This window comes from Phocoena sinus, chromosome 4 (genome assembly GCF_008692025.1).
Source record: "Phocoena sinus isolate mPhoSin1 chromosome 4, mPhoSin1.pri, whole genome shotgun sequence".
Taxonomy (NCBI): Eukaryota; Metazoa; Chordata; class Mammalia; order Artiodactyla; family Phocoenidae; genus Phocoena; species Phocoena sinus.
This window is the reverse complement of record NC_045766.1, coordinates 71,895,393-71,922,299: the sequence shown is the minus strand read 5'-3', so window position 1 is coordinate 71,922,299 and position 26,907 is coordinate 71,895,393. Positions and strand designations below refer to the sequence as shown.

The 26,907-nt window shown below is 33.7% G+C and overlaps 1 protein-coding gene across 7 annotated transcripts in view; it reads right to left on the bottom strand.

The window, feature by feature from the left end:
* Positions 1–26,907, bottom strand: part of DLG1 (discs large MAGUK scaffold protein 1) — a 287,224-nt gene that overhangs the window by 177,628 nt on the left and 82,689 nt on the right. For all 7 annotated transcript variants that reach the window (XM_032629957.1, XM_032629959.1, XM_032629960.1 and 4 more), the window contains exon 5: positions 7,190–7,354. In XM_032629957.1, the coding sequence (XP_032485848.1) occupies positions 7,190–7,354 (165 nt within the window). The remainder of the gene's footprint in view (positions 1–7,189; positions 7,355–26,907) is intronic.

Genomic DNA, 26,907 nt, shown 5'->3' with positions numbered 1-26,907 from the left:
AACTTGCAAATAAACCCAGAAGTCTTCAGGTATAGTAACAAAGGCAATGATTAAGTAATTTTAGTGAAAATTTTTAAAAGGTTGAAGGATGAGAGGAAAAACAATATTGAAACTCTAAAATATTAGGAAAAAATTACTAAGTAACCACAAAGCCAATGTACTGTAAATGCAACAAGCATTTTCCTTACCTTTTTATCTTTATAATACGGCCTATTAAATTTCAAAACATGCAGCTGTACTAAGACAAGACTAAGAAGATTGATAACATAGATTTGTTATTTATCTAGAAAAAAGTGATCATATATATACAAATCGCTTCTGTATGAGCGCCATCTAGTGGTCAAATTGTATGCAAACTGTGTACTCAACTTAGTACTCCAGGGTCATCCAAAAAAGATAAAATTCAAAAGTATTTTAATATATTCCAGAGTTGTAAAAACAAAGTTGACTTCAACAAAGCATTCAGTATGCACTCAAAATAGGAAAGATTCTCTTCCTGTAGCATTTAGTTCAACAGGCATATGTTTGCTTATATCCATTCTTCTGCTACCTCCATTTCTCACAATATTTGAAAAACTACCAATTGCTGCTGGTGATTTCATTTGATAGTATTCTCAGTACTACTGGATGAAATGTGTCCAGGCTAGAAGATACACTTATTTATAATAATTATCTGTTCACATACCCTGTTCTGTCTTCAATTTCAAGCCCCTTGTAACTACATTTACTTTGCACATATTAAACATAATTTTCCGTCATTGAAGACAAAAGCAAAATATGAACTCTTTTATTCAATGACCATTGCAATATCCCACACTAAGCCATGTCACCCGTGTCATTTCATCTAGATTTAAATCTATTTTGAAAAACGCTGAGGTTTTGTTTGTTTACTTGTTCAATTTACTGTTCTGACCATTTTTCCTAATTCTTAGATCATTTTCAGTTTTAGGAATCTTGACACTGTTCTTATTAGTACCATACTACTATATTTAGAACTGTTTAAAATTGAAGCTTACTTTTAAAGATTTTCATATACCACAAGAATTTACCCACTGTGTCTGTCCTTTTCTTCCACATTACAGTTTTTCACCATTATATCACCAATTTCTTTCTTGAAACTGTCTAGCACTGGCAAGAAACTTTCCCTTTTAGAGTCTTAAATCATAATTACTTTTTTAAAAAACTATTTTTTTTGGCTGTGCCACGTGGCATACAGGATCTTAGATCCCTGACCAGGGATCAAACCCGTGCCCCCTGCAGTGGAAGCACGGAGTCTTAACCACTGGACGCCAGGGAAGTCCAAATCATAGTTACTTTTATGTTTTATGCTAAGGCCTGAATAAAGTAACTTTCAATCACTATCTTATTTCATTCATTACTTCAGTAATGAGAATCAGCACTAGCACTACAAGACCCTGACAGATTATTTCACAGCATGTTTCATGGTGGCAAACCCTTCATAAGCCCACTCATCAGCTCAGGATCAAGGTCCTTCACACCTTGTCCTCATTTCCTAACAACCATCCTAAACATCAACTACAATATAATGAACTTTTCTGCATTTTTACAGTCTCCTCAGACTATCACCCTCCTACTGTACTTATTTTCTCCAGTAACTGCCTTCTCCTCTGAATTAGCATATTGTATACATCCTTCAACACCTTGTCCAAATATCAACTTTGTTTTTTTACAATACTTCAAGAATTTAACTTCTCTTTATTTTTTCATGTTACATCATACCGTGTTATAACTATCTCTCCATAAAAAATACCAGTCACTGAAGCCTAACAAACTTACTAACATAGATGTTTAATAAATGGTAAATGCATGTTATTTGATAAACAAAACTAATATTCTATTGATTTTTAAAGCAATCATCTATTAATCTTATTTTTCTATTAGCTTTTATAAGAACTGTGAAGAACAAAGCAGTGCCTAATTTACATTCTACTCAGCAAACTGCTACTATTCAAAGATAATTTTTCAAATTACAAAAATAATAATTCATATACTGAGTTCTATGTATAGTACAACAGTTACTTGCTTCATTCCAAACCACAATACTATAAAAGTGGAAAAGTTCCTTATATTAGCTTTTTTGTTTCTAAAAAAAGACTGCTAATCTTATTTATATTTTAAATAACATATATTCCATTGTTGAGCTTCCTAAAACATTTGCAGTTATTTGAAAAAATTTTAAAAACGTTAAAACTTGCCTTCTTATGTCAAAACAAAGTTATTTTTTAAAAATTTGGTTCTCTAACAGAAAGTTAAAGTAATCCTAACCATTTTGCTATTACACTACCCCAATCCTATGCTCACTCCTCAAATTTTAATCTATGCATGAGATAGGAGAAGCAGGAAGAAATACCCCAAATGGGGCAGCTTTAATAATGCTTAAATTACAATTGTATCAGAATATAGTTTGTCAAAAGTCCAGCCTATCAAGATTTCTGACCCAGTAATTTGACTTCTGGAAATCCATCCTAAGAAAACAACTAAACATACTTTTTATGCCCCAAGATGATTCACTGCAGCCTTCTTTACAAAACCTAGTAAAAATGGAAATAACAAATAGCGAAAACCAGAAGTGTTCAGCAAGTTAAGGTACCAATATACTATGTAACGTTACGTATCAAATTTTTAAAAAATTTAACATGGGAAAATGCGTAAAACAAGTTTATAATAGGAAAAAACTCACATTTAAAAAAGTAAGATGTAAAGTATGATTTAAAAACAGATGAAGGAGTAAATAATTTCTTCTACTGGAAATGAAAATCCTAATCAGAGAGCCAGCAAGCCAAAGGGGGAATACGATGATGATACCCAACTGCTCCACCTATTTGCATCAGAAACTTATATTTATAACTGTTTCAGAGATTGATGCTGTTAATATCTAATAAAAGAAAACAAAATGAAAAGGAGCAAGAGAATGGCATGTAAGGATGGATAGATCCAGCTGCTTTTCACTGCGACCAGCTGAATTATTACCACAGTATACTAAGATGCTTTGAGGCTAGTACTTTCTTGATCTTAACCAAAATTTGTCAAAGATTTGCATACAAATACTCAAACTGCCACTGCACTAAGGCAATAGTATAACACCAGCAACTATAAGATGTATGTCAATTGCAGAAAAGATAAACTGTGAAAAAGATGTGTTTTATAACTGTTAGTATAAGGATATTTTAATCTCAATAACATACTCCTTTAAATAAGCCTCTGTCAAATTTGTCTTTAAAAAGCCCTCGGGGGGAAAAATGCTATGGGAGACATAATCCTTTAACATGTAATAATTAACTGTATGCAAAGGACAAGAGCATTTTTAAAGCAGATGCCGAAAGAATCAGGCAAAATTCACTTAATTCTCCTATGGTAAGAAAATCAAGGGAAAAAGAGTCAAATTAAGGAAGCAAGTGAGAATCTTCAAAAAGTAATAATGCTTTCTCACTCAATAACTAGAAACACTTAAGTCTCACTGCAGAGTGAGGATTAAATAAAGAGATGTCAGAAATTTACTTTAAAATACTTCAAGACAGACAGTAAAGAAATATGTGTATGGTGGTTCAATTAAGCTAGGTTCTAGTGCATTACTTCTCAACAGTGGCTATCCCCTAGAAACACCTGGAGAACCTGTAAAACTCTCCAAAGCCAGACTATACCCCAGACCAATTAAATCACAATCTCTGAGATGGCACTCAGATATAAATTTTAAAACCTTTTTAGGTGGTTCCGATATCCCACCACAACTGAGAACCATTACTATGGACAGTCAGTTGTCCTAATCAGGAATTAACATTCCTAGACTGGTCAGCTAACATTTAATTATAAAGTAAATGGCTGCTATAAGATTTTTGTTATGTTAATCTTTGATCAACACCAAAAGTTTGCCAATTATCGTAATGAATGAAGTGGGCTTTCATTGGTGAAATCCATTGTATTTCAGTTATATGGATTGGCTAAATTAGACACAATCCACCCTTGCATAAGGGAAAGAAAGACTCTGAAGAGGCTTATACCCTTAGAGATGGCACCTTAAGGTTTAATACCTAAGATGTCTGGAAATTCTGGGTAACAAAATCTTGGTCTCTGGAATATTGTTTTATTTGCCTAGAGCGAGCATTTTATGCAACAAAAAAAAGTTGAGGCTTCATCACATTTAAAGAGGCTATATACAATATGTTATGTGGCTCACTGTCTGTTTAAATGTCTGCCTGTGTCAGAATCTGCATACACACAGAACTACCAAACAACCACCAAAAGACTGAGGAGTTGGGTGTGTGCAAATTGGCTTTGGATAATTTGTAACAATCATAAACATCAAAAATTCAAAATATCAGAAACAAAAGAATTATACATACCCGGGAAGGTTTTTCGACTGAAGTAAGAAATAGGCTTTATTAATTCAGTCAAGAAAAAACAGGCATAGGCTGATAAGAACAGCATATAAAGCAGGAGGGAGTGCTTAGAATTCAAGTGTTCTAAGGTTCTTATGTTGTTCAAAATGAGGGTAAAAGATATATATTGAGTCTAAATTTTTGTAAGCGAAATATGTATATTAAAATTTCTAAAAAAAAAAAAAATTTCTAGGATAACCATTAAAGGAAGAGAAACAGAATAGCTTCCAAGCTAAGAAGAATGAAAAATGAGATGAGAAAATAAAATCTAAAAGAAGACATGTTGGAATAAATGTCTTGTATGTTTAAAATTAAGAAATATACTTTTAAATAACTCATGGGGCAAAGAAAAAAATAATAATGAAAGTAAAAGAAAAGGTTTGGGGCTTCCCTGGTGGCGCAGTGGTTGAGAGTCCGCCTGCCGATGCAGGGGACACGGGTTCGTGCCCCGGTCCGGGAAGATCCCACATGCCGCAGAGCAGCTAGGCCAGTGAGCCATGGCCACTGAGCCTGCGCATCCAGATCCTGTGCTCTGCAACGGGAGAGGCCACACCAGTGAGAGGCCGGCGTACCACAAAAAAAAAAAAAAAAAAAAAAAAAAAAAAAAAAAAAAAAAAAGAAAAAGTTTGAATTATGATAAACATTTCATATTAAACCTGTGGGTTACAGCTAAAGTGTATTTAAAGGAAAATTTACAAATTCAAATACTGTTAGAAAAGGCTGATAACGCAGTTACGTAACCAACTTGAGAAACTAGGGGGAAAATCCCAAACAGAATAAACTCAAAGAAAGCAGAAGAAAATAAAATAATAATGATAAGAGCAGAAAGGGGAAAAGATAAAATGAAAACTGTCTCTGTCACTAATAGACAACTGATTTTTTTTCCCATGTGTATCTCTCATTTAGCGTCCCAAAGTAAGATCAGATTGCCTTGGCCAAACACAATCTTTGATTGATATGTAGGCTAGCCACACATTTACATATTGCATAAACGTGTATATATTCATGTTTATGTGTGTATGAGAGGGGATGGCGGTGACAGCACATGGGGGAGGAGCACAGGAGAGTTTTATTTTTAGACATTTTTTTTCTTATTTACTTAAGTATAGTTGATTTACAATGTTGTGTTAAATACTGCTGTACAGCAAAGTGATTCAGATATATATATATATATATATATATATATATATATATATATATATACACATTTTTAATACTCTTTTCCATTATGGTTTACCATAGGATATATAGTTCTCTGTGCTATACAGTAGGACCTTGTTGTTTATCCATTCCATATATAAAAGTTTACATCTGCTAATCCCAAACTCCCATTCCATCCCTCTGCCAACCCCCTCGCCCTTGGTAACCACCAGTCTGTTCTCTATTAAAAGACATGGTTCTTTGAAATTGATCATCCTTTGGCAAGAAGGATCAAGAGGAAAAAAAGCACAAATAAACAATACTAGGAATGAAAAAGGGGCTACATCTAAATATGCTACAGACATAAAATAATAGGATGTTGAGAATATTTTGAAGTAAGTATGAAATGGGCAAATACCTAGAAAAACTATTAACTGAAATCTGACTGGTACTATATAATCCATTACAATTTTTAACCAGTAATATGAAATCATCCCTCAAAGAGAATTACAAAACCCACTTCAAGGTTTACAAGTAAGAAATGATCCTTATACACGACACATACAACTAACAAAGGATTAGTATCCGGAATATATAAAGAACTTGCACAAATCAGTAAAAAGAACAACCCATTACAAAAATGAAAAAAAATCTTGAGAGGGTATGTCACAGAATAGGAAACCTGAATGATCAATATTATCAAACAGTGAAATGCACATTAAAATCACAGTAAGATACTACTTCAAACCCAAAACAATGGCAAAAATAACAATACCAAATATTGATGAGAATATAGATCAATTAAAACTGTTACATATTGCTGCTGAAAATGTAAATTATAGAACCATTTGAAAATAATCTGGTGTTATCCACAAAGATGTGTATACATAACCTACGATTTTAACAGCATTTTTAATACTAGTAATAATCCAAAAATAACTTAACATCCATCAAAAGTAAGGTAAATTATAGTATATTCATAAAATAGAAAACTCTAGAGCAGTGAAGATAATGAATCTCAGGCATATAATGTTGACCAAAAACTGCAAGTTGAGAGTAGACACAGTATAATGCCAATTATATAAAAACCAAAACAGGCAAAAGAAACAATATACTGTTTAGAAATCTAAATATGTGAAACCAGGACTGTGGTTATTTCTGAGGGGAGAGACAAGGTGATGGGGTCAGGTAAAGTCACACACTGGACTTCAAAGATACTGTTAATGCTCTTTTTCTGTACTTATATATTTTTTTAAAGTTTAAAGATATTTTAATGTGCTTATATTTTGATGTAATATAAATATATATATTTATATATTTATTTATATTATATTTATATATATTATATATATTATATTTATATTTATTTTTTGATGTGTATATATTTGTATTTTGAAATATAATAGTTACTTCTTTCATGAGAACTTTTAGGCTTAAAGATCGTATCACTGAATAAAATTCATTTATAATATATATTTTTAAAAATATTTTTAGAATGCTAACGAATACTATGAAATTCCTTATAATTACAAAACCAGAAACATCAAGGGGGGAAAATCCTACATGAAAAAATAGTTCTCTCTAAGCATGAGCTACATTAGTAACAAAAGTAATAAATAATTCATAGCAACAAAATAAAGTTACTATCTTACCTTTATTGGTGAAATATGAGAGTGAGAAACAAATCCATGGACATTTTCAATTTCTGACAGGTTCTTCTCTGAGACATGAACCAATTCCGGACCTATCACCTCATTAGTGATTTGTGGGGAAATGTGCTCTTGAGGAGGTGTATCTTCATCCTGATACCGGTATTTCTGTAACGTACAGCAAATTATTAAATATGAGGAAGCTCTGAAAAGCAACATGAGTTCAATCCAAATCATGATTTTCATAACTACCCAAATCATAATATTTAACTATGTGAAAAGTGTCTTTTACAGTTTAATACATAAAGTCTGAGAGCATTGGTTCTCCATTTTAAAGTCATGCCAATATTTTAATAAACTTATCTGATTATTAAAAATAAGTCAGACTCTGGAAAGATGGCAGAGTAGGAAACACCAGGAATCTGTTGCCCCACCTAAACAATAATTACAGAGGCATAATCTGTCTGATGTAATTTTGGAACTCTGGCGTCTGTTGAAGGCTTGCAACTTTAGGGGAAAACTTGGATGTAAACTGTGTTTAATTTGGATCAGTTTTACCACCTCTGCTCAGCATGGTACCGGAAGTCATAGCCAGAACAATTAGGCAAGAAGAAACAATAAAAGGTATCCACTTAGAAAGGAAGTAATATTATCTCTGTCTTATATCAATAAACACTCAGCAAAAAAACTGTTAGAATTACTGAATGTAGCAAAGCAGTATGATATACTGTTTTGTATCCTACAAAAGATGACACACAAAAATCAGTTGCATTTCTATACACAAACAGTTGCATTTTATACACAACCTGAAAATTACAAAAACAGTTCCATTTACAACAGCATCAAAAAAAATAAGGTGAAAGACTTGTGCAATGAAAACTACAAAGACTTGTGCAATAATTAAGGTGAAAGACTTGTGCAATGAAAAGACCTGCTGAAAAAAAAAGTTAAAGACAACAGAAATAAATGGAAACACATCCCATGTTCATAGGTTGAAGATTTAATATTGGTAAGATGTCAATACTACTTAAAGCAATTTACAGATTTAATCCGATTCCTATCAAAATCCCAATGACATTTTTTGCAAAATAGAAAAACCCATCCTAAAATTCATTTGGATCTCAAGGGATTCAAATAGTCAAAATCACCATGAAAAAAAAGAACAAAGCTGAAGGACTCACTCTTTCTCATTTCAAAACTTACTACAAAGCTACAGTAATCAAAACAGTTTGGTACTCGCATAAAGACAGACATATAGACCAATGGAATGAAAGAGAGAGTCCAGAAATAAACCCTCACGTACAAAAATTATTTTTCACAAGGGTGCCAAGACCATTCAATAGGGAAAAACAGCTTTTACAACAAATCGTGCTGCAAAAACTGGATATCCACACATAAAAGAATGAAGGTGGACCCTTACCTAATACCATATACGAAAATTAACTCAAGGTGGATCAAGGACTTAAATGTAAGACCTAAAACAATAAAACTCTTAAAGGAAAAGCTTTAAGACGTTGCATTTGGCTATGAGTTTTTGGATATGACACCAAAGGCAGAAGTAACAAAAGAAAGAACAGACAAATTTGACTTCATAAAAATTGAAAAATTTTGTGCATCAAATGACTCTAATCACAGAGTAAAAAGGCAACCCACAGAATGGGAGAAAATATTTACAAATCACATATCTGATAAGGGATTAATACCCAGAATATACAGAAAATTCCTAAAATTCAACAAAAAACTAAACAACTCAATTCCAAAATGGGCAAAGAACTCCAAAGAATATATACAAATAGCCAGTAAGCACATGAAAAGATGCTCAACATCACTAATCATTACAGAAATGCAAATCAAAACTCGAGGTACCACCTCACAACCACTGGAATGGCTACTATTTTAAAAAGCCAAGGACCTACTGTATAACACAGAGAACTATATTCAATATCCTATGATAAACCATAATGGAAAAGAATATAAATAAAAAAGAATGTATACATATATATTTATAATTAAATTGCTTTGCTGTATAGCAGTAATTAACACAACACTGTAAATCAACTATACTTCAATAAAAAAATTATTAAAGAAAAGAAAGACTGGTTAAAAAAAAAAGCAGAAAACAAGTGTTGGTAAGGATGTAGAGAAATTGGAACACTTGTGCACTATTGGTGGGAATGTAAAATAGTCCAGCCATTGCAGAAAATGGTATGGTGGTTCCTCAAAAATTGAAAATACAATTACCATATGATTCAAGAATTCCACTTCTGGACATATACCCAAAAGAACTGAAAGCAGGGTCTTGAAGAAATATTTGTACACCAGTGTTCATAGTAGCATTATTCACAGTAGGTAAAACATGGGAGAAACCCAAGTATCTATCAATGGATAGATAGATAAGCAAAATGAGGTGTATATATATGTGTATACACACACACACACACAAAATGGAATATTATTCAGCCTTTAAGGAAGGAAATTCTGCTATATGTTACAACATGGATGAACCTTGCAGACAGTACGCTAACTGAAGTAAACCAGTCTCAAAAAGACAAATACTGTATGATTGAACTTACATGAGGTACTTAGAGTAGTCAAAATCATAAAGACAGAAAGTAGAATGGTGGCTATCATGGGCTGGTGGGAGGAGAGAATTGTGAGTTACTGTTCAATAGCACAGAATTTCAGTTTTACTACACTAAACGTTATGGGGACTGATGGTGGTAATGGCTGCTCAACAATGTGGATGCATTTAATACCACTGAACTGTAAACTCAAAAATGGTTAAGGTGGTAAATTTTATGTTATGTGTATTTTTACCACAATAAAAAAATAAATACAAATAAGACTTCAAAGCTAGGTGAAAAAGAAACCTGAATACTGATTTGTCCATTTTTTACCCAATGTTAGCTGAACACTGTGTCTCTAAAGATATAGCTGTTTAAGTGAAGTCAACATAAAAAGCCAAAGTTGTTCAGCTAATTAAGTCTGGTCTTCTTATTCAATTAACTTGTACCCAAAAAAAGTCAGCCTTTTCAAATTCTAATTGAAAATTAATTACTAGATAACAGTTATTTTTCTTTTACCTATAAAAGAATACTTGTTTCTTTCTCTCTCTCTTGCATGCTCACGCACGTAGAAAACCAAATCTACCTCACACCATACATAAAAGTAAAGGAAATCCTAATTATAGGAACTGGGAGAAAATAAAAGTGCATGTTTCTCAAATCAGGCTGGGAATGTGTATGCACATACACAAAAACAAAACAAACTTATATACTACACCCCCCCCCAAATTAAACACACATATAAAGAAAAGACACAAAAAAGGTACAATAGAAAACAAATGTTTCTAACAATAAACAGGATTATTAGCCACTATAAGCTGGCTCTTATAAATCATTGAAAAAAAGAGTCAGCAAAGATTAATAAAGGGATACTCACAAAAGGCATACAAATGGGTCAGTAAACTTATAGGAAAAACATGCTCAACTTTTTTAGTAAGTAAGAATTACAGTGCCAACATTCAGAGAAATGGGCATAAATCATCACATTCCTGGCAGAAGTCTTTTTCTGGTGGGCAGTCTGGTGAAATGTTTCAAAAGTCCTGAAAATGTTTCTATTCCTCCAGTAATTCCACCTCTAGGAATTAATCTTAGAAGATATAGCATTAGTGAGGAGCATAAATATTTGTTGTATATAGACAAACATGTACATTGTAAAATATATTTTTTAAAACTTAGCTATGAATTTGCTGAAAGTTATTACACAACTTCCAGCATCACTTTTTAAACAACATCCTTCTGTGAAATGGTACAATTACATGGAAAACAACAATCAGGCCCACATCAACATCAGTTAATTTAACATGATATAAGAAACCTGGTTTTACATGTAGACTTCAATTATTTTCAAAACCAATGAAAAGAATTCACTAACTTTATCCTGAGTAAGGCTGAAATTAACATAGACATACTTACAAAACTTAACAGGTTATATGCTCAATTGAGTGAAAGCAAAATTTAAGTATTCTTATACCTTAGCAGTAGATACACTATAAGGAAGGAAACTTGATACCATGTTTTCAAACTTTAAGGATACTCCACAACTTAGTATGTACTTTAAAGAGAGATACATGTGGAAGTATATTCCCTATAGTACAGTCTGGAATAAAGAAAAACTGGAAACAAGCTGCCTTTCAATAGATTTTTAAAAAAATTATGGTACAGTCATCCTAGGAAATGTTATGTGGAAGTTAAATTGGGTAAAAAGCTACTTATTCTAACAGAAAAAGATGAAGACACAATTACTGAATGAGGAAAGCATGTTTCAAAGCTAACACACACAACTTGAACATTTTAAAACAAAGCAATAGTGTATTCATATATGTGTACGTATGTATTAACATTATATGCACATGCAATATGTGCATGTGAAGCATATCCATGAATGTCCATATGCAATTTGGGGGGGTATGAAAAGATTTAAAACAAGAAATGGTTCATTCTGAAAAGTAAAGAAAGAAATCACTAAAAATTTTATGTCTTTTATGTATCTTTAATGTATGTTGCCCCTTGATCCCTTTTTACTCCTTATAATTACTGAGAAACTCAAGGCATTTAACCTGTAGGGTCCCCAGTATAATCACTTCATATTCATGGGACCATTCAGTGTGCTCCCTTGGCTTCCGTACTTCCTGCAAATTGGCAGCTAAATGTAATAGCTTGATCAGTCTCATGTTCAATCCTTTGGCAAGACTATAGATGGTACTATGTTCTTCTATCAAGAAGCACATAATGTCTTGGTTATATCTTTTTGTGATGTTAGGAGCTCTTGATACTCAATGCCTGAATCAATTCATTCAATGATGGTTGCAAAGTGATGACAATCTAATTCTATTATTCCTTTTTATTATTAAAAGATATATGTATAAAAAGAGTAAGTCTCTTCACTTACTATTTGGTTACCTATTGGTATGATTCACACATGAATAACACGTCATTTTATCTACTAGTTTTCAAGACAGATAAAAAACTGGTTCCCTATCATCCTCCTAAAGCAATTAGGAGGTTTTTATATATCAATCAATGCAATTCCGATCAAAATGCCATCTGGCTTTCTTCAGAAATTGACAAGCTGACCCTAATACTCATAAAGAGCTGGAAAGGACCCAGAAGAGTCGAAACAGTTTTGAAACAGAAGAAGAAAATGGAGGACTCACACTTCCCGATTTCAAAACTTCCTTCAAAGCTACATGAATCAAGATTGTCATACTGGCATAAGGATAGACAAAGAGCAGTATAATAATAGAATTAAGAGTCCAAAAATGTATCCCTAGATTATGGTCAACTGATTTTCAACATGAGTGCCAAGAGAACTTAATGAGAAAAGAACATCTTTTCAACAAATGATGCTCAAACATCTGGATGCAAAGGAGTTAAATTAGACCTCTTTCTCAAAATGGATCAACACCTAAATATAAGAGCTAAAACTATAAACGTCTTAGAAGAAAACATAAGTGCAAATCTTTTGACCTTGTATTAGCCGATAAGTAACCAAAGTGGGGGGAAAAAAACAGATAAATCTGCCTTCATACAAATGAAAAAAATTTTGATCATCAAAGGACATTATCAAAAAGGCAAAAAGATAACCCACAGAATGGGAGAAAATATGTGCAAATTATATATTTGATAAGGTTATTCACAAACAGTACATAAGGTAAGTATCTGGTAAATACCCAGAATACATAAGAAAGTCTTTCAACTCAACAATAAAAAGACAACCCAATTTTAAAATGGGCAAAGGATTTACACAGACATTTCTCCAAAGACGATACACAATTGGCCAATAAGCACATGAAAAGATGTTCAACATCATTAGTCATTGCAAAAATGCAAATCAAAACCACAATGAGATATTACTTCACAGCTACCAGGATGGCTATAATCAAAAAGACGGGCAAAACATATGTTGGTAAGGATGTAAAGATATAGGAATCCTCAAACAGTGCTGGAAGGAATGTAAAATGGTACAGGCACCCTAGAAAGCAGTTTGGCAGTTCCTCAAAAGGTAAAAAGAGTTACCATATGACTGAGCAATTCCACTCCTAGGTATATATCCGACAGAACTGAAAACATGCATCCACACAAAAACCTGTACACCAATGTTCATAGCATCACACTTCATAACAGCCCCAAAGTGGAAACAATCCAAATGTATATCAATTTATGAATGAATAAACAAAATGTGGTATATTCATATACTGAAATATTATTCAAATATAAAAAAGGAATTTATACATCCTACAAGATGGAGCTTTGATTACATTATGCTAAGTGAAAGAAGCCAGATGCAAAAGGCCACATACTGTATAATTCCATTTATATGAACGTATGTTCAGAATAGGCAAATTCACAGAACCAGAAGGTAGATTAGTGTTTTCCAAGGATGGGGTAGAGGGAAAATGGGAATCAAGTGCTGTGGGTATGGAGCTTCTGTGGGGTGTGACAAAAATGTTCTGGAATTAGTTAGTGGTGATGGTTGCACAGCCTTGTATACAGAACTGTACAGCTTTAAAAGGTTAAGTGTTATGGTATGTGAATACTTTAATTTAAAAATTATTATAAAATGATGGATTACACATATATGATTGCTTTACATCCACCAAAAATGTCCTTTTTGATGCTGAAATTGTCTCATCTCTAGCCAGTAGAAACTCTTAATTTTCTGAGTTCCCTTGTACTTGGCACCTTTAAGAAAGCCTAATAAAACAAAATACAGTTAACCAAAAGGAAAATTCTATTACTTATTAGTGATTTAAAAAAGGGATTACTTTTATTTGAGAAAGCATTTCCAAGTAGCTTTCCAGGCCCTCTATTACATTGCACAGCAGCATTCATTTGTATTTCTTACTACCTAAAGGTTGATCTCAACCTATTTTCAAAATAATTTTAACATAAAATTTCATATAAACACTGTTAATAGTTAGAATGCATAAAACTAAGCCTCCTACTGTGGTCCAAGCATAACTTATCTAACACCTAAACCAGAAAATAATTACTAAATGGGGATGAGAGAGTAGGGATAAAGGAGGAAGGGGATTTTAAAATGACTGTAATGAGAGCATTTTAAAATGATAGTAATAAGACCATTCTAAATACATTTCCCCATCTTTTTAATGTTTTTAAGGCTTATATCCTTAGTATAAAGCCTTCTACTGTCTTTAATCTAGAAAATATAAAAAAGAACCAGTCAGACTGAAGAATAACTGAAACAAAAAACACACTAGAAGGAATTAACAGCAGACTAGGTGATACAGATAAGTGATCTGGATGATAGAATAATGGAAATCACCCAATCAGAACAGCAAAAAGAAAAACAAAAAAAATGAGAACTGTTTAAAGGATCTCTAGGACAACACCAAGTGTACCAACATTCACATTACAGAAGGCACAGAAGGAGAAGCAGGAGAGAAGGGGGTCGGAAATGTATTTGATGAAATTATCACAGAAAATTTCCCAAACCTGAAGAAGGAAACAGATATCCAGGTATGAGGAGTACAGAGGGTCCCGAAAAGATGAACCCAAACAAACTCACGTCAAGACGTATCATAATTAAATTGGCAAAAATTAAAGAGAGAATTCTAAACGCAGCATAAAAAAACAAAGAATCAGGCTATTAGCTGATTTTTCTGCAGAAACCTCGCAGGCCAGAAGGGAAGGGCAATTATCTCTGATAAATATAGGTGCAAAAATCCTTAACAAAATATTAGCAAACCAATTTCAACAATATATAAAACGAATCATACAGCATGATCAAGTGGAATTTATTCCAGGGATGCAAGGGTGGTTCAATATTCACAAATGAATCAGTGTGATACACCACATTAACAAAAGGAAGGATAAATAAAAAATCACATGATCATCTCAATAATCGCAGAGAAAGCATCTGACAAAATTCAACGTCCATTTATGATAAAAAACTCCCAACAAAGTGGATATAGAGAGAATATATCTCAACATAATAAAGGCCATTTATGATAAACCCACAGCTAAAATCATACTCAACAGTGAAAAGCTGAAAGCCTTTCCTCTAAAATCAGGAACAAGACAAGAATGTCCACTCTCATCACTGCTATTTAACATAGTACTGGAAGTCTTAGCCACAGCAACCAGACAAGAAAAAGAAATACCAGGCATCCAAATAGAAAGGGAAGAACTAAAACTGTCACTATCTGCAGATGGCATGAAACTATATACAGAAAACCCTAAAGTTTCCATGCAAAAACTATTAGGATAAATGAATTAAGTAAGTTTGCAGGAATACAAGATTAATACACAGAAGTCTGTTGCTTTTCTATACACTAATAATGAACTATCAGAAAGAGAAAGAAAACAATACCACTTGAAATTGCATCAAAAAAAATAAAATAAAATACCTAGGAATAAACTTAACCAAGGAGATGAAAGACCTATACTGTGAAAACTGTAAAATACTGATGAAGGAAACTGAAGATGATACAAAGAAACAGAAAGATATTCCATGTTCTTGAATCAGAAAAATATTGTTAAAATGTCCACACCATCCAAAGCATTCTACGGAGTCAACACAATCCCTATCAAAATACCAACAGAACTAGAATACATAATCCTAAAATTTATATGGAACCACACAAAAGGCCCTGAAGTGCCAAGGCAAATTCTATGTGATTCTTTACAGGAACATTTGCTGACCCTGGATTTAAACTAAAAGCAATCAATCAGATGATATAATGAAATAAAAGACTACATTTACAACAGAAGCAAAAAAGGTATGCCTAGGAATTAATAAATCTAAAGTATCCAAATGTCCAACTTTACCAAATACAAAGGTATACCATGTTCTTGGCAAAGAAAGCTAAGACGCCAACAGTAGTTAAATTAAAAGGGAGTACTTAAAAATATTCAAATAACCCAAAAGGAGACAAAGAGAACAAAGAAGCCTAAGAGAGAGGGTATAAAGATGAAAAAAAATTTTTTAATAATAAATAAAAAGCAGATATTAATCTAATCTTATTGATAATTATAGTAAATGAAATAGACCTAAACACTAAATAGAGTTTATCAGAATGGATAAAAAGGCAAGAGATGTACTTTATACATAAAGACAGAGATAGGGTGAAAGTACATGAATGAAAAAAGATATATCCTATAAACTGTAAGCATAAGAAAACTGGAGTGGCTACACTTATATCTGATAAAACAGACTTCGAGAAAAAGAGCATTACCTAAAGAAAAAGAGATTTCAAAATGATAAAAATTTAATTCACCAGGAGATAAAACAACCATAAATGTGTGCACCTAATCACAGAGCCTTAACATACACAAGCAAAAACAAAATAATTAAAGGGAGAAACAGACAATTCCACAATCTTGTAAGAGATTTAAACTCCTTTATCATGAATTGATAGACCTATACAAATGTCAGTAAACAATCTAAACTATCAACCATCTTGATCTAACTGATATTTATAGCTCACTATACTCAACAACTGAAGAAAATATATTCTTTTTGTTGTACATGATATATTTGCCTAGACAGGACATATGTTAGATCATAAAACAAGTCACAAATTCAAAAGGACTAAAATCATAAAGAATTTATTCTCTGACCACTACAGAACTAACTTGGGAACAAACAATAAGACATCTAGCTAAAACTCTTAATATCTGAATAATAAACAACATACTCCTAAAACTCATGCATCAAAAATGAACTCAATAAGGAAATCAGAAACATTCTGAAACTGAATGATAATGAAAATAAAACAGTTTTAAAATTTGTAGAATGAAGCTAAAGCAGTACTGTGTAGTAAAGAATTTAACTTTGCCCAAAGAGAGGTTTGGCCTTTGTCCTCAGCTCCTGGAAGGTAATCTCTAAACCCTTGGAATGTCCTACCTGATATGAATGTCTTTGCCAATCTGGGGGCTTTGTGACACACCAGATAGTATAACCGTGTAATTTATGGTGGAGAGTTTGGATCACATATTATCAGCTTAACCTCTAAGATGGGCTGGAGATAGGTCAGCATCATGAGCAGGCACCCATATAGATGTGACTGGGTCCCAATAAAAACTCTGGACACCAAGGCTTGGGTGAGTTTCTCTGGTTAGAAATATTCAGTGTGTATTATCACACATTGCTGCCAGAAAAGTTAAAGTCGTCCATGACTCCACAGAGAGAACACCTGGAAACTACTCATTTGCAACTCTCTCAGACTCTACCCCATGTAACTCTCCCTTTGCTGATTTTAATTTCCATCCTTCACTATAATAAACCGTAACCATGAATATAACAGCTTTCAATGAGTTCTTTGAGTCTTCTATTGAATTACTGAACCAAAGAGTGGTTTCGGGAACCCCTAAACCTGCAACTGCTTTCAGTGAAATCTTTGAGTCTTCTACTGAATTACTGAAACTAAGAGTGGTTTTGGGAACCCCTACACCTGCAACTGGTGTCAAAAGTAAAAGTGGTCTTGTGATCTGTTCCTGAACTTTACAAGCACTTAGAAATAAATTTGTAGCTTCAAATGCTTATACTAGACAAGGAAGTTTAAAATCAGTGACCTAAGGATTCACCTCAAGAGGCTACAAAAAGAAGACTAAAGTAAACCAAAAATAAAAGAAAGAAGAAAATAATAAAGGACAGAAATCAATGAAGTTGAAAACAGACAATTGAGAATATTAACAAAGTCAAATGTTAACAAACTGAATAAACCCTTTTTCTAGACTGGTAGAGGAAAAAGAGAATACAATCACCAATATCAAGAATGAAAGAGAAGTTATCACTACAAAAAAAACCCCTACAAACTTTAAAAAGACAAGAAAATAATTACGAATAACTTGAGGCCAAATAATTCAACACATTAGATGAAATCAAGAAATTCCTTGAAAAATACTACTTTCCACACACAGTATCTTGACACAACATGAAAACAGGTCTGAAGGGCCCCATATCTATTTTAAAAAACTGAATTTGTTATCAAAATTCTTCTACAGAGAAGTCCCAGATGGGAATTCTACCAAACATTTAAAACAGAGATGACATTTTTACACAAATTCTTTTAGAAAACAGAAACATTTCCCAACTATAAGACCAGCACAGCCTTAATATTAAACCCTGACAAAGACATTACAGAAGAAAATGAACCAATGTCCCTCACGAATACATGCAAGAAATCTTTTTTAAAAAGTAGCAAATTCACTATGAAAATGATAATCCAAACAATAACACATCATGACTAAATAATATTTATCACAAGACAAGGTTTATTTAACAACTAAAAAAAAGTGTAATTCTCCATATTAACATAATAAAGGAGGAAAAAACTACATGATCATTTCAACATATGGAAAACATATGACTCAATTTAAGCCAAATTCATGATAAAATTCTCAGCAAACTAAAAGTCCAGAAAAATCTCAATCCAGTAAAGGTCATATACAAAACCCCACCGCTAACCCGTCTAATGATGAAATGCTGAACATTATCCTCATTAAGATGGGGAACAAAACAAAGGATTCTCATGCTTCTTATTTCTATTTAACATGATGTTGAATGTCCTAACCATGGCTAGAGGGCAAGTAAAAGAAATAAAAAGCTTAAGAGCCAGTAAGGAAGAAGCAAAATTGTCTCTATTTACAAATGACATGATTGTTTATACTGAAAATTTACAAAGAATTTACAAAACTACTAAAACTAATAGTTAAATTTAATAAGGTTGCAGGATACTACGTTAAGCAATCCAACTGTATTTTTTTCCTAGCAAAAGCAAATAATTGGAAACCAAAACTTTCAAAAAATTCCATTTACACCAACTCCAAAAAAGATAAAATATTTAGGATTAAACCGTAGTGAATGATATGCAAGACGTCTTCACTGCAAATTACAAAACATTGCTAGAAGAAATTAAAACCTGAAGAGAAACATAATATGTATGTGGGTTGGAAGACTCAATATTATTAAGATGTTTGTTTTCTTCCAATGATTTATAGATTCAATGCAATCCCAATAATAATTCCAACACACTTTTTTTTTTTAATTTTATTTATTTTTGGCTGCATTGGGTCTTCGTTGCTGCGTGCGGGCTTTCTCTAGCTGCAGCGAGTGTGGGCTACTCTTTGTTGTGGTACATGGGCTTCTCATTGCAGTGGCTTCTCTTGTTGCAGAGCGTGGGCTCTAGGCACATGGGCTTCAGTAGTTGTGGCTCGCGGGCTCTAGAGCACAGGCTCAGTACTTGTGGCGCACAGCCTTAGTTGCTCCACAGCATATGAGATCTTCCCGGACCAGGGATTAAACCCGTGTCCCCTGCATTGGTAGGCAGATTCTTAACCACTGCACCACCAGGGAAGTCCCTCCAACACACCTTTTGTAGAAACTGATAAACTGATTGCAAAATGTTAAAAATGCAAATGACCTAGATTAGCCAAATCAAATTTTTAAAAAGAATGATGTTGAAAGGCTTACACTACTTGATGTCAACACAGTGTGGTACTGGTCAAAAGGTGGACAGACTTATCAATGGAACAGAAAAAAGAGTTCAAAAATAAATGTACACATATGTGGTTAATTGTTTTTTGACAAAGTGCAATACAATTCAGTGAGGGAGGGAAAAAGGCTTTTCAACAAATAATGCTGTAACTACTGGATATTCATAAAGACATTAACATTGACCCTTACCTTACCTCACATGCAAAACTGATTCAAAATGAATCACAGACCTAAAAGTAAAATCTAAAACTATAAAATTTCTAGAAGAAAATATAAAAAAAAAATTGCCAACTTTGGGTAGGAAAAGATTTACTATACAGAACACACAAAACAATAAAAAAAACATTTCACAACCTAGGCTTTATTAAAAATTTTGCTCTTTAAAATCACCACTAAGGAAAGTAAAAGGCAAATTACAAAATGAGAGAAAATATTTGCAATAAATAAATCTGACAAAGGACTCATATCTGAATATATAAAGGCCTTTTACAACTCAGTAACAGGAAGACAAACAATCCAGTTTTATAAACTGGGGAACAAATTTATATAACACTTCATGTATTAGTTTCCTAAGGCTACTGTAACAAAGTACCACAAACTGGGTGGCTTAAACAGCTTAAACAACTGAAATTCATTACCTCACAGTTCTGGAGACTACAAGGCTGAGATCAAGATATTAGCAGAGCTGGTTCCTTCTTAGGACTGTGAGGAAGAATCTATTCAATGCCTCTCTCCTGGTGGCTTGCTGGCACTCTTTGGCATTCCATGGCTGTGGATGCAGCACCCATATCTCTGCCTTTATCCTCACATGGCATTCTTGCCTGTCTCTTTGTCCAAATTTTCCCTTGTTATAAGCACACCAGCCATATTGGATTAATGCCCACTATAATGACCTCATTTCAAATTAATTATATCTGTAGAGACTTTATCTCCAAATAAGGTCACATTCTGAGGTACTAGGGGTTAGGACTCTAACATATCTGTTTTTTTGAGGGGATACAACTGAACATGTAACACTTTCCAAAAGATGAGCTACTAATGTCAAACATGAAAGGATGGGCAACATCACAAGTCATAAGGAAATGTAAAATAAAACCAAAATGAGATACTACTGCATAGCCACCAAAAGGGCTAAAACTTTTTTTAGAAAAGTCAAGTGTTGGTGAGAACGTAGAGCAAGTGGGATACTCATATACTGCTAGGATATGAAAATAACCATTCTCATACCTAGGATATGAAAACAACTGTTAGATATCCAAAAGAAACAAAAACTGCTGTCCACAAAAAAACTTGTACATGAAGGTTCATAGAATCTTTATTCAAAATAGCCAGAAACTGTTAACCCAAATGTTCATCAAAAGATATGAATAAGGTTAAATATATACATCTGTATAGAATATACCTCTGCAAAAAAAGAAGCAAACTACTGACACAAGCAACAACCTAAATGACTCCCAAAAGCCTTATGCTGAGTTAAAGAAGCCAGAAACAAAACAGTACTTACTATATGAATTCATTTATATAAAATTATTGAAAATGTAAAATTATTTATTGCAACAAAAGGCAGATCAGTGGTATCTGGTAGGGAATGGAAAGTTGGATGGAATGCAAAGGATCACAAAGAATACTTTTGGAGTGGAAAACTTGCACAAGCCTCTTAGATAGCCTCATCCACCAGTGGGCAGAGAGCAGAAGCAAGAAAAACAACAATTCTGCAGCCTGTGGAACAAAAAACACATTCACAGAAGCACAGACAAGATGAAAAGGCAGAGGGCTATGTACCAGATGAAGGAACAAGATAAAACCCCAGAAAAACAACTAAATGAAGTGGAGATAGGAAACCTTCCAGAAAAAGAATTCAGAATAACGATAGTGAAGATGATCCAGGACCTCGGAAAAAGAATGGAGGCAAAGACCGAGAAGATGCAAGAAATGTTTAACAAAGACCTAGAAGAATTAAAGAACAAACAAACAGAGATGAACAATACAATAACTGAAATGAAAACTACACTAGAAGGAATCAATAGCAGAATAACTGAGGCAGAAGAACAGATAAGTGACCTGGAAGACAGAATGGTTGAATTCACTGCCATGGAAGAGAATAAAGAAAAAAGAATGAAAAGAAATGAAGACCTCTGGGACATTAAACGCAACAACATTTGCATTATAGGGGTCCCAGAAGGAGAAGAGAGACAGAAAGGACCAGAGAAAATATTTGGAAAGATTATAGTTGAAAACTTCCCTAACATGGGAAAGGAAATAGCCACCCAAGTCCAGGAAGTGCAGCGAGTCCCATACAGGGTAAACCCAAGGAGAAACATGCCGAGACACACAGTAATCAAATAGGCAAAACTTAAAGACAAAGAAAAATTATTGAAAGCAGCAAGGGAAAAACAACAAATAACATACAAGGGAACTCCCATAAGGTTAAAAGCAGATTTCTCAGCAGAAACTCTACAAGCCAGAAGGGAGTGGCATGATATACTTAAAGTGATGAAAGGGAAGAACCTACAACCAAGATTACTCTACATGGCAAGGATCTCATTCAGATTCAATGGAGAATCAAAGGCTTTACAGACAAGCAAAAGCTACGAGAATTCAGCACCACCAAACCAGCTCTATAACAAATGTTAAAGGAACTTCTCTAAGTGGGAAACACAAGAAAAGAAAAGGACCTACAAACAAATGCAAAACAATTAAGAAAATGGTAATAGGAACATACATATTGATAATTACCTTAAACATGAATGGGTTAAATGCTCCAACCAAAAGACACAGGCTTGCTGAATGGATACAAAAACAAGACCCATATATATGCTGTCTACAAGAGACCCACTTCAGACTTAGGGACACATACAGACTGAAAGTAAGGGCATGGAAAAAGATATGCCATACAAATGGAAATCAAAAGAAAGCTGAAGTAGCAATACTCATATCAGATAAAATAGACTTTAAAGAATGTTACAAGAGACAAGGAAGGACACTACATAATGATCAAGGGATCAATCCAACAAGAAGATATAACAATTATAAATATATATGCACCCAACACAGAAGCACCTCAATACATAAAGCAACTGCTAACAGCTGTAAAAGAGGAAATCGACAGTAACACAATAATAGTGGGGGGCTTTAACACCTCACTTACACCAATGGACAGATCATCCAAACAGAAAATTAATAAGGAAACAGAAGCTTTAAATGACACAAAAGACCAGATAGATTTAATTGATATTTATAGGAGATGCCAACCAAACACAGCAGATTACACTTTCTTCTAAAGTGCACACGGAACATTCTCCAGGATAGATCACATCTTGGGTCACAAATCAAGCCTCAGTAAATTTAAGAAAACTGAAATCATATCAAGCATCTTTTCTGACCACAACACTATGAGATTAGAAATCAATTACAGGGAAAAAAACATAAAAAACACAAACACATGGAGGCTAAACAATAAATTACTAAATAACCAAGATATCACTGAAGAAATCAAAGAGGAAATCAAAAAATACCTAGAGACAAATGACAATGAAAACATGACGATCCAAAACTATGGGATGCAGCAAAAGCATTTCTAAGAGGGAAGTTTATAGCTATACAAGCCTACCTCAAGAAACAAGAAAAATCTCAAATAAATAATCTAACCGTACACCTAAAGGAACTAGAGAAAGAAGAACAAACAAAACCCAAAGTTAGCAGAAGGAAAGATTTCATAAAGATCACAGCAGAAGTAAATGAAATAGAAACAAAGAAGACAATAGCAAAGATCAATAAAACTAAAAGGTGGTTCTTTGAAAACATAAACAAAATTGATAAACCATTAGCCAGACTCATCAAGAAAAAGAGGGAGAGTATTCAAATCAATAAAAATGAAAAGGGAGAAATAACAACAGACACCGCAGAAATACAAAGCATTCTAAGAGATTACTACAAGCAACTCTATGTCAATAAAATGGACAACGTGGAAAAAATGGACAAATTCTTCGAAAGGTATTACCTTCAAAGACTGAACCAGGAAGAAATAGAAAATATCAACAGGCCAATCACAAGTAATGAAATTGAAACTGTGATTAAAACTCTTCCAGCAAACAAAAGTCCAGGACCAGATGGCTTCACAGATGAATTCTATCAAACATTTATAGAAGAGCTAACACCCATCCTTCTCAAACTCTTCCGAAAAACTGTGAAGGAAGGAACACTCCCAAACTCATTCTATGAGGCCACCATCACCCTGATACCAAAACCAGACAAAGTTACTACAAGAAAAGAAAATTACAGACCAATATCACTGATGAATATAGATGCAAAGATCCTCAACAAAATACTAGCAAACAGAATCCAACAACACATTAAAAGGATCACACACAATGATCAACAGGGATTTATCCCAGGGACGCAAGGATTCTTCAATATACGCAAATCAATCAATGTGATATACCATATTAACAAATTGAAGGAGAAAAACCATATGGTCATCTCAATAGATGCAGAGAAAGCGTTTGACAAAATTCAACACCCATTTATGATAATAACCCTCCAGAAAGTAGGCATAGAGGGAACTTTCCTCAACATAATAAAGGCCATATATGACAAACCCACAGCCAACATCGTCCTCAATGGTGAAAAACTGAAAGCCTTTCCACTAAGGTCAGGAACAAGACAAGGTTGCCCACTCTCACCACTCTTATTCAACATAGTTTTGGAAGTTTTAGCCACAGCAATCAGAGAAGAAAAGGAAATAAAAGGAATCCAAATTGGAAAAGAAGAAGTAAAGCTGTCACTCTTTGCAGATGACATGATACTATACATAGAGAATCCTAAAGATGCTACCAGAAAACTACTAGAGCTAATCAATGAATTTGGTAAAGTAGCAGGATACAAAATTAATGCACAGAAATCTCTGGCATTCCTATACACTAATGATGAAAAATCTGAAAGTGAAATCAAGAAAACACTCCCATTTACCATTGCAACAAAAAGAATAAAATATCTAGGAATAAACCTACCTAAGGAGACAAAAGACCTGTATTCAGAAAATTATAAGATGCTGATGAAAGAAATTAAAGATGATGCAAATAGATGGAGAGATATACCATGTTGCTGGATTGGAAGAATCAACATTGTGAAAATGACTCTACTACCCAAAGCAATCTACAGATTCAATGCAATCCCTAACAAACTACCACTGGCATTTTTCACAGAACTAGAACAAAAAATTTCACAATTTGTATGGAAACACAAAAGACCCCGAATAGCCAAAGCAATCTTGAGAACGAAAAACGGAGCTGGAGGAATCAGGCTCCTTGACTTCAGACAATACTACAAAGCTACAGTAATCAAGACAGTATGGTACTGGCACAAAAACAGAAATATAGATCAATGGAAAAGGATAGAAAGCCCAGAGATAAACCCAGGCACATATAGTCACCTTACCTTTGATAAAGGAGGCAGGAATGTACAGTGGAGAAAGGAGAAAGGACAGCCTCTTCAATAAGTGGTTCTGGGAAAACTGGACAGGTACATGTAAAAGTATGAGATTAGAACACTCCCTAACACCATACACAAAAATAAGCTCAAAATGGATTAAAGACCTAAATGTAAGGCCAGAAACTATCAAACTCTTAAAGGAAAACATAGGCAGAACACTCTATGACATAAATCACAGCAAGATCCTTTTTGACCCACCTCTTAGAGAAATGGAAATAAAAACAAAAATAAACAAATGGGACCTAATGAAACTTCAAAGCTTTTGCACACAAAGGAAACAATAAACAAGACCAAAAGACAACCCTCAGAATGGGAGAAAATATTTGCAAATGAAGCAACGGACAAAGGATTAATCTCCAAAATTTACAAGCAGCTCATGCAGCTCAATAACAAAAAAACAAACAACCCAATCCAAAAATGGGCAGAAGACCTAAATAGACATTTCTCCAAAGAAGATATACAGACTGCCAACAAACACATGAAAGAATGCTCGACATCATTAGTCATTAGAGAAATGCAAATCAAAACTACAATGAGATATCATCTCACACCAGTCAGAATGGCCATCATCAAAAAATCTAGAAACAATAAATGCTGGAGAGGGTGTGGAGAAAAGGGAACACTCTTCCACTGCTGGTGGGAATGTGAATTGGTACAGCCACTACGGAGAACAGTATGGAGGTTCCTTAAGAAACTACAAATAGAACTACCATATGACCCAGCAATCCCACTACTGGGCATATACCCTGACAAAACCATAATTCAAAGAGTCATGTACCAAAATGTTCCTTGCAGCTCTATTTACAATAGCCTGGAGATGGCAACAACCTAAGTGTCCATCATCGGACAAATGGATAAAGAAGATGTGGCACATATATACAATGGAATACTACTCAGCCACAAAAAGAAACGAAACTGAGCTATTTGTAATGAGGTGGATAGATCTAGAGTCTGTCATACAGAGTGAAGTAAGTCAGAAAGAGAAAGACAAATACCGTATGCTAACACATATATACGGAATTTAAGGAAAAAAAAATGCCATAAAGAACCTAGGGGTAAGACAGGAATAAAAACACAGACCTACTAGAGAATGGACTTGAGGATATGGGGAGAGGGAAGGGTGAGCTGTGACAAAGTAAGAGAGAGGCATGGACATATATACACTACCAAACGTAAGGTAGATAGCTAGTGGGAAGCAGCCGCATAGCACAGGGAGATCAGCTCGTTGCTTTGTGACTGCCTGAAGGGGTGGGATAGGGAGTGTGGGAGGGAGGGAGACGCAAGAGGGAAGAGATGTGGGAACATATGTATATGTATAACTGATTCACTTTGTTATAAAGCAGAAACTAACACACTATTGTAAAGCAATTATACCCCAATAAAGATGTTAAAAAAATAAAATAAAATTTTTTTTTAAATTGGTAAATTTGTTTGCACTCTTGGAATGGCAAAGTCTAAGTAAGAAACGACATCTAGAAACAAACAAAAAAACTAATAAATTTGAATACACAAAGTTTAAAACATCTATATCACTAACTTAACATTCTGACTGGTTGTGGGGCTGGGGTAGAATTATACTACAAAAGAGCCAGTTTTCTAATGTATAATAAAGTCTTATTACTCCATTTAAAAAATTAGTAAAAGACATAAACCAGCAATTCATTTAAAAAGGAATTACAAACAGCCAATAAACAATATGAAAAGAT